Source organism: Erythranthe guttata, chromosome 12 (assembly GCF_056151865.1).
Source record: "Erythranthe guttata isolate IM_541 chromosome 12, IM_541, whole genome shotgun sequence".
NCBI classification, from domain to species: domain Eukaryota; kingdom Viridiplantae; phylum Streptophyta; class Magnoliopsida; order Lamiales; family Phrymaceae; genus Erythranthe; species Erythranthe guttata.
The window spans coordinates 5,024,569-5,034,399 of NC_142544.1; the positions used below are offsets into that span (position 1 = coordinate 5,024,569).

General features: G+C 35.7%; 1 protein-coding gene across 2 annotated transcripts; it reads right to left on the bottom strand.

Moving 5' to 3' along the window:
• Positions 1-4,354: 4,354 nt before the first annotated feature.
• On the bottom strand, positions 4,355-7,590 carry LOC105950108 (UDP-glucuronate:xylan alpha-glucuronosyltransferase 1). 2 transcript variants are annotated; one of them, XM_012973426.2, is made up of 4 exons: positions 7,338-7,590; positions 6,829-7,035; positions 6,102-6,721; positions 4,355-5,512 (listed from the first exon to the last, which is right to left on the bottom strand). In XM_012973426.2, the coding sequence occupies exons 1-4, from the start codon at positions 7,355-7,357 to the stop codon at positions 4,473-4,475; spliced, it is 1,887 nt and encodes a 628-aa protein (XP_012828880.2). In that variant the 5' UTR covers positions 7,358-7,590; the 3' UTR covers positions 4,355-4,472. The 2 variants fall into 2 exon arrangements, with proteins under 2 accessions (XP_012828880.2, XP_012828879.2); XM_012973425.2 differs by having other exon boundaries at positions 6,102-6,739; positions 7,338-7,587.
• Positions 7,591-9,831: the final 2,241 nt, after the last annotated feature.

A 9,831-nucleotide genomic window follows, 5' to 3' on the forward strand; every position in this document is an offset into this window, starting at 1 on the left:
TTTCATCATTTAATTGAATCTAACCTCAATTTGACCCCAAATTTCATGAATTATTCAATTTGGACCCAAAACACATTTTTATGGACAATTTCGTTCGTCACCACCGTTGACCGCCGGCCAACCGCCGGTCTCCGGCGTTAATTTTTTTTTTGTTCCTGATTTTTCCGCCACCGGTTTCCGGCGTTGACTTTTTCGATTTTTTTTCTTTCTTTTTGTAACATCTTATTTTTTTCGTTTAAACAACAATATTGTTATGATTGACAGTAATATTAACTATATTACTCTTAAACACAGTAAAATTAACTATACTACAGTTTAACACAGTAATATTGCTATATTAATCTATAGCACTGTAATATTAACACAACAAAACTCATTATTATTGTGTAATAGAGTAATATTAATATGTTGACCGTTCAACAAATATAAACATAATAAAAAACCAAAATAATTAATATTACTGTGACTGACAGTAATATTACTATAACAACAGTAATATTACCGTCAACCACAATAATATTACAATTATAGACAGTAATATTATTACGTTATTCCGTGAATAACTCAAGTTTGGCCAAAATTATTTAACTTAAGTTTGAATATAAATACATTTTCTCTCTATAAATACAGCAATCATCCTCATCTCTAACCAATTCACTCTCTCAACTCACGTTTCACGAAACGCGCTTGGTCCATCAAATTGTTTCATTTTTATCTATATTTCGGTGGTGTTTGCAAAAGCTTTTAAAAATAAATTATGAGTTTTTTTCTCACATAATCTGTTTTTAGGTGTTTGCAAAACCGACTTTTGTTTTTACTTCTCAAAATAAGTTGCTTTAAGCTGTAATTTTAAAAGCACCCATGTACATGCTTTTTCTATTTTAATTGATTTACTTCGCAAACACCGTGATACGCGTAAAACCTACGTATAAATAACCGCAAGTGTACAGTATCGCGTTTTGTAGAATAGTGAATTCCAGATATCGATCCACAGGGAATTAAGTTCCTAAATCTACCAAGTACCGTAATTATACTATCCTAAACTTTATCAGGACGAAGGAAAGAATGGGGGATGACATGAAGCCAAAAGGAAACAAAATAAAAACACCGGTCAGCCAGGACAAGCAAGGAATTCCGACGTGTGATGGCTTCTAGGGTAAAATCCACCAGTGTACTATCGATAAAGATCTACAAATCCGAATCTATTATCAATTCTACGTTCGCTAACCCAGACACTAAAATACCCTAACCCCCGTCTCCAGTGTAGTTAGAGTCTACCCACAGGTCCGACGTCTCCGTTTAGAACCTGATATTAAGAGAGCATTTAGGTCAAGTCCTTAAGGGCTACCCGAGGTGCATCACGTCTCCGTTTCCACAACCCGAGCTATGTTTTCCTAAAATCAAACGAGAAATCCTCTCTCGAGTTCATTCCCATTTACAATCAATTCAACTGTTGGCCAAACAATCGAAAGCATTTAATACATGAAAACATAAACAGAATCAAAGAACGACAAATAGATCACAGATCTGGAAATCAAAATCAAGATATACAAGGTTTCATTTCCCCTAAAAGAAAATGCTCAGTTCATTACAAACATAGCATCAAAATGAAGAACACGAGAAATCATAAACTAAACGTAAAGAAAAAGCTTATGAAAAACCCGAGTCGAAACCCTCGTCGAAGCTTCCTGCGAAGAACTGGCGAAAACCGAAGAAAAACCGAAGAAGAGGTCGAGAGAGAGTCGAGATATTGAAAAATGAAAAAGAGACCTTCTATTTATAGTGAAAAATCAAAGAAAAATATCTAGTCTCGATTTCTGTGCCCAGATCGCGATTTGGGCTTCTTGGATCGCGATCTGGCAACCTCGAAAACTGCCCACCGCCTTCCCAGATCGCGATCCAGGAAGTGCGGATCGCGATCTGCCCCAACTTTTCGCTGCTACTGGAATTTGCCACCAGATCGCGATCCGGTGATTCTGGATCGCGATCTGGCCTCTGCATCAACTTCAAACACTTTTTTCACCCTTTTTCAGCCCGAATTCGACAATTGTGCATTTCACAAACTTTGTAGCCCTTGAAGTTAGCTTTCTAAATCCACTTGAATTAGCCCAATCGGAGGTCGTATGCAAAAGTTATGCTTGAAATACCAAACACTGCCACAATCCGCGAGAATGCACTTTTGCACGTGTTTGGTTTGATTCTCGGCTTCGCTTCCAAAATCGTCTCGAATCGGCAAAAATAGCTTATCTTTACCTAAAATATAAATAAAACAAAAACAACATAATATATACAAATAAAGCCGAAAACTCGGACGAATGAAGACCAAAACACGAAGATTAGGTAAGTAAAAGTTGTGCAAAACGAACACTTATCACACCCCCAACTTTTAGAATTAAGCACTTAATATCAACTTAACTCATAATCATTAACATATGCTTTTAAATAAGCTTTTGCAAACACCTCTAATTCATATGTTAGAACTTACAACAAACAAAACGTCAGTTGAAACTTCGTATTCTAAGCATTTTAACAAAGTAAAACTCTAATCCAGATACATTCAAGCAAAATGCAAATATTGCACATTAACTTCGTTCATTTATATTTCTTAGGGTTAACTGTAAAAAAACTCCTAAACTTTGGATGTTTTTGCACTTTACCCCCTGAACGAAAATAAGTTGCACGAGCATACCTGGATTCTAGTATTTGTAGCACCGACATCAAAATCGTCCAAATTTAGCTAAATTGTTCCTGAATTGCACACGTACAACTCACACGTGAAAATGGAGGGGTAATTTTGTCAACTCACAAGATTTTTAGAAAAAAGAAAATTAAAAAGGAAAAATGAAAAAGGAAAAGAAAAATAAATAAAGAGAAATAGGAAAAAAGAAAACAGAAAAGGCCTCTGTCTTCTTCCTCTCTCCCTACATCTGTTCCGCCGCCGCACCACCACCACCACTACCACCAAATCTGCCTCCAGACATATTTAAGAGGACGAATCCCCTCACATTCAATTAGTGAATTTGGAAAAAAATAAATTTATAAATTATAAATTTAATAATCTGGTCGAATTCATTACCCGAACCGCATCCATCAAATTTCTTTCTCGCAACAGAGTTACAGAAAGGGTTTATCAAGGGTCTCATTTTGAACGAAAATCTCTCTCTCTCTCTCTCTCTCTCTCTCTCTCTCTCTCTCTCTCTCTCTCTCTCTCTTGATGGTATGTATGTTGCGTTACTCTTTCTTCATATACAGGGGATAACTATGGTGTAACTCAGTCCTTAGGGATTTGATTTCAATTAAACCTCGTAGTTGTCTGACTTTTCTGCTTCATTCACTTTCTGAAGCTGAATATTAGGGGGGAAATAAATAATGTGATTTGATTTGGCTGTAGATCGTGGTGATTCTGCTAATGGCATTGTCAATTTCTAGAAGGGTATTGCGAAGCGGGCAAGCGGCGGAGGGCCGCGAATTAGAGCCGGCGGGCGGCGGACGACGGTGGGGCTGAAGAAGGACGAAGAGTAATTTGGTTTTTGGTGGTGGTGACGTGGAGAAGATGAAATCTTTTTTCTTTTTCTTTTTCTTTTTTAAGATTTATTTATATTTATTAAAAAAGAAGAAAATAAGTGTAAGTGGAAAAGACCAATTTATCCAGCTCAAATTATGTGCTTCTCACGTATTGTGGATTCTAGTCACTTTTTGCCAAAAATGGACAATTTCTGTTCCGGTGCTACAAATTACTAAGATGGTGTTTGCAAATGCTTTTTGAAAGTGATTATGTGGTTTTTTTTGCTCATAATCTGTTTTTAGGTGTTTGCAAAATCAACTTTTGTTTTTGCTTCTCTTAAAATAATCTGCTTTAAACTATTTTTTTAAAAGCACCTCTAACCCTTTTTTTTAATTTTAGTTCATTTTCCGAAATATTTGCAAACACCCCCAACTTTTAAAAATAAGCACTTAAAACTAACTTAAATCACAATCACTAACTTTTGCTTTTAAATAATCATTTGCAAACACTACCTAAGTTGAGGTATGCAATTGCCCGTGCATTTTTTTCCATTTCAGGGAGTAAAGTGCAAAAATGTCCAAAGTTTAGAGAATTTTTTGCACTTAACTCTATTACTTATTTTCGAAAATATAAAAAAACTTATTGCCTAATAGAATATTCTTTGCATCTACAACCTTTATTTTATTTGGATTTGGTTCCCCCAATTCCATAATCTTCTAAAATACTTTCATAAATTTGACCACAACAATACATCTTAAATTGAACCAAACACTAATAAAAATATTAACATTAATTTTACAAATTCATAAAATATTAATTAATTAATTAATTAATTAGTACTTGGCTGAATTAAATCATTAATAGAAATTTATTGAGTTTAACTGTAAATATGCAAGCTCCATACATAATGATACTCGAACCAAAAAAAACCTCTCCAAAACTACTTACACAAAAGCCATTATTAAAATCATAAACTACCGCCGCCGCCGCCGCCGCCCCCCAATGCCGGCGGCGTAGGCACCGGAAAATCAGCCCCGGTCCAATTGGTCTCCCCCCAATGCCTCAACATACTCCGCCAATTGCAATACGGATCAATGCACCTCTTCAAACGCCCATCCTTAATCTCAATCCTCCAATGCCCGTCGGAGTAATTCCCCTCCGCCGCCCGCCGCCGATCCCACTCGAGCTGCGCCTTCTGCCTCGACTCCAGCAGGCAGAACTCCCTCAACTCCTCCGGCATCGAGTCGTGCACCCTCCACCACTTACCATGCGCCACGTCACTCGCGAACTCCCGCAGTATATCCACATTCCAATTGCAATCGTATTCCCTAAAACACATCCACGGCTTGTTCCCCAAGTAATGCAGCACGTACAGAACCGGCGGCTCGGCAGCAAACAACCGCGTCTTCTTCTCCCTCGCCGATTCGTCGTCTCCGATCCAGAAATTCTTCAGAAAATTCATGTGCTTCGGAATTCTGTGCCAATACGTGAAAATCTCGTTCAAGTAACCCTGATCTCCGCCATTGTAGGACTCAATTTCATCCACATGATCCATCAACAGCTTGAATGTACAATTCGACGGCTCGATCACCATTACGCCGGAATTGAATAGAGTTCCGTTATTGCCCGTGGCGGAAATTTGGGGCATTTTGAATAAGAAATCGATGTTTCGTAGGATGAGTAGATCGGCGTCAATGAATATGATTTTGTCGTAATCGGTGAGCTGCCATAGCCTGAACTTGCTGTAGTTCCACTCGTTGTAGGCGTCCTTTTCGGCTTTCGGGTTTCGGATTCGTTTTATTGTGCGCACTTTCCATCCGGAGGATTGTAGACCGCTCCGGTGGTGGTCGCCGATTGATTCGTCGACGAGGATCACGAGGTCGCGGGTGGACCCCGACATGCGGATGCTCTGCGCGGCCGCTATGGCCCCGCAGACGTAGTCGTTGGCCGAGTGTAGGATTGTTGTGTACGCCTCCCGTTGCGTTTTTCCCGAATCGTCGTCCCGTTCTGTTTATTTTTATAGCCATATGATTGTTATTGTTGCAAATTGATATTTACTTAGACAATTACAGACGTAGAGAGAAATAGCAGGTACACGGGTGCTCTTAAAATTATAAGTTAAAACAGCTTATTATAAGAAAAGCAAAAGTAAAAAGTAAAAGCTTGTTTTTCAAACAACTAAAAAATGATTATGTGTAAAAAAAACTCATAATGAATTTCTAAAAGTATTTGCAAACACCACCTAAGTTTATTTTTCTCTATCCATTTCTTTGGCTCATTCATAAAAATTTTCGAAACCTTTTGAAAATTTTAAAACTTATATGATTTTCAAAATTTTCGAAATTGCAAAACATTCGACACTTTTGGAATTGGAATAGATTTCTAGATTCCGAAAATTTTAGAATTTGAAGTAGTTTTGTAGTTTCGAAAAAAAATTGGATTTTTTTCTTTCAAAAATACTAATTATGATCCAATCCATCCGACTTTCATCTCCAGCTCGTGGACCAGACAACTTCTAGTACATATGATGCTCAATAACAAAAATTGCAATTATAAGTAAACAAATAAATTAGGAAAATATTGGAATTGAACTTACCTATGGATGATCCCAATGGAAGTGAAAGCTCACAAGATCCAATCGGCAATTGAATCTTTTGCCTCAACGCATTCAAATCCGGTCGATACAACCACACATTTCCTTCACGCGCAACGAGATCCTTGCACGTAAAAAGATTCGGTATAGGGAAGCACCTCGTCACGAAAACGAGATGCACTGGATAATTCCCCTTGAAGGATGCAGCTACGCCAGCAGCCGACATCTGTAAATGTAGCCTAGCCACATCCCTCGACCAATTCCCTTCGTTCCGACAAGGAAGTTTGACCGCAACGAGATCCACCCGTTTCCTCGGGAAATCGACACCTGGCAGTGAAGGGCATTTCGGTAATTCCTCCTCTTGTTCCTCGTCGATCCACTCGGGGTATAAGGACTCCCATGTCACGTTTTTGTCGGCGTAGTCCATTTGGAGGACCAAGTGGTGATTGGCTGCCGGAGTCAACTTCTTCCATTGCTCGATTTCGCGCTCGTTGAAATTAAGTAGGCCGATTCCTTTGATTTTATTTTCCGATGGGATTTTTTTTAATACGGTTAGTATTTCTTCCGATTTTATTTCTAGATTCGATATGTAACGAGGGTCCGAGGCACTTCCCCATATCCACCTGTTCACAAAATGTTGCCTGCATTAAGTATTATGAGTTCCATATAAGTACAAATTTGGTTTAGATATTTAATTAATGTTAATTAAATTAAATTAAATGAAACGTACCGAGAAACGTTGCGCGATGTACGGTTTTGATTGCACACATTTGGAGAAGAAAGAATGGTGAGAAAAGTGGCTAGTAAAATAAAAAGGAGAACAAATTTTAATGGTGGGAATTTGCAATATCTAGTGGTGCTGCTCTTGCCAAGTTTGAAAGTATCTGTCACACTCTTTACTTTTATCCTCTGTAATTTTCTTTTGTATGCATCCTCTCTGTTTTTAACAAATATATATATTTAGTATTTACAAAAAAAAATTAAAAAATAAAAAAAAATTGTTAAATTAAATGGGATTTTACTTTTTAGAGCTCAAAATCAAGAATTAGTATTTCTCGTTAACCCTGTATAGTTAGTTATATTCGATCCGACCGGAAAGTCGAATGTAGCTTGTTTAGTTGATTAAAAGAAACAATCTATACCATATGAAGATGATTTTGCCAAGAGTTGTTTGAATGTATATTCGACACTTCGGAAAAAAGAAAAGGTGATCGAAAAATGGAAGAAATATATACTCACAGGCGTTGTCGAGAATCCATCGAGGCTTCGGAAACTATTGATCATTCATACTCCAATCTGCCAAGCTTTTATTTTAGAGAGAGAGAGAGAGAGAGAGAGAGAGAGAGAGAGAGAGAGAGAGAGAGAGAGAGAGAGAGCGGGGTGTTGTATGTAGTTTAGAGGAGGGCTCTGTTTGGGAAATGGTGGGAAAGGAAGAATAAAGAGCAGGTGGGAGAGTAGAGATGAATATAAAAATGAGTAACTTCCATTTGAATTCTTCTGTCTTTAGGTACAAATACATGAGCTGTACAAACAACTACCAAATTCAAATCTTTTCTTTTTCTTGTGGAAAACTATAGTTATCCTAACATACACTCTTTTTTTTAATTAAATGATTTAATGATGTAATAAGAGAAAGTTAATACTTAGAATTGAATTAAAAGTTCTTTTTTCTTTTGCCAAAATAACAATAATATCATTGATATGTTCCCTCTTTATTGGTAAAAAGGAACAATTAGATGGATTTTTTTTTTTCTTAATGAAGGAACCCGCAACTAATTATATAGATGCGCTGGGTAAACCTACATTCTCGTATAATATATAGCTTGCAAACAATACAAGAAACGTAAACCACAATAGGCTAACCATGTGTGACAAGCTCCACCTTGCGACCGTTGATAAGGAGATTCGAACATGAATCAACAATTGACACAGACTCACTTGCTAGAACCAGTAGAACATCTTTGCCGGACAAAAAAAATAAAAATAAGATGGATTAGGTTAATGAAAAGAATAGGGATAGCTGTTGAGGTATACATCTATAAATTGTAATAATGATTAGTATGTCATATCTCACTAACCAAATAGGGAAAATGTGATTTTCTTGGTGGTTGTGACATTAATTTGGTTTAATCAATAAGATTAATCCTCCAGTTAACAAAGATTAACTTTTGAGACACTAATAAAATTAATTAAACCAATTTTTTGTTCATCTCTTTGTTGTTGTTTCTTTTTTTCTTTTTTTCTTTTTTTCCTTTGAGAACATCTCTTTGTTGTTAAGTGGTCCGAATTGCCATTTGTTTGTAGTAATTGTTACTCAATAAATCAAGTCAAAAGCTAATGTAAGTGTCTTCGAAGAGCTGTTGTATGGATTGTTAGCTAGATTTTAACATGCATCCTATTGTTTGTCATTGAAAGAAATCATGACTCCATTTCAAAATATGTGTCGTTTAACAATTTTTATAAATTTTTATGCACATTAAAAAATTCATCAAATATAGTTGAATTATAGGGAAATAAATAACAACAGTAAGCTAAACATTTGCTATTAAATTTGGTGATAGAAGAGAGTTAGTATTTCATAAATTTCAATTAATAATCACTTTCCCCTACTAGTACTCCATAACCGTCCTAAATTCTGTCACAATATTATTGGAAAAATGTTATTTTCATCTAAACTGTCCAATATTTTCAATCTAAACTCTCCAACTAAATGTTCTATTTTCAGTCAAAGTTGTCCAACTAACCTGTCCGAGAAACTTTTAGCAAATTCAAAATATCAGGCAAAATTTTGAGGGACTTTTAGCTAATTTCCATTTTTGTTTATATATCTTAGCAAGAAAAAATGGTGCTAGAGATGGAATAATAATTATGTTTAATACTGCAGTTTAGATTTACAACTAATCCAACTTAGAGATGGAATGTACACCAATTAATGGGACTTTTGTCCAACTTTTGATTATTTCTCATCTTATTCTCTCTTTTTAAGATAATCTCAGTACTATGAATTATGATAATGGAGAATAATAGTTGAGATCTCTTTTTCTTGAGATGGCATTGGTGGTAGAGTGTATGAACCGATCAATACAATAGAATAGTCAAATCAAATATAATGATCATGAAAAAGTAAGCAATATAATGTGGTCATGTTTCAACAATTATTATTATTTTTTTTATCTTTTTTATATAATAATTATTTGGCGTTTGAGTAATCTATAAAAAGTAAAAACAAAAAAGTCTCTCTGTTAAAAAAAAAAAAGGAAATCTCTAAACATTTATCGGCAAATTGCACAATATTAAGAGTATATGTAAAATGACTACAAGCCCTAAGAAAATTTAGTTTATAGGAAAAATTAGTAAATGATCTTAGGAAAACACATAAAAATACTTGCTCAAAAGTGTTATTGATATGTTGCGCGGGTGGGGAAACTTTGAAATGATATAACTTGATTGAGAATTGACAGTGAACTTTTAAATATGATTGTAAACTTCGAAAAAAAACCTTATAATCTAGAACACATATCGATTGTTCAAAAAAATTCGACATGTAAAAATGCGAAGGAATTATACATTGTAAAACTAACTAACATCGGACTTTTTTTTCTTTTTTTTTGAAATAATGGCTTTACAGTTTAGAGATTTCTAGTTAATTTTCCTAAAATACTTTTTTTTTTGTAACAAAGGAACCCTCGTTCAGTGGCGGAGCCACCCTTTGTTAAGGGTGGACTCAGTGGCG

What these genes read in the sequence shown, in the direction of transcription:
- LOC105950108 (XM_012973425.2), bottom strand. Translation starts at nt 7,357, where the DNA reads ATGGATTCTCGACAACGCCT. An exon ending in ACATCGCGCAACGTTTCTCG is followed by an intron (nt 6,740 to 6,828) that starts GTACGTTTCATT and finishes TACTTAATGCAG; the next exon opens with GCAACATTTTGTGAACAGGT. An exon ending in TCCATTGGGATCATCCATAG is followed by an intron (nt 5,513 to 6,101) that starts GTAAGTTCAATT and finishes AAAAATAAACAG; the next exon opens with AACGGGACGACGATTCGGGA.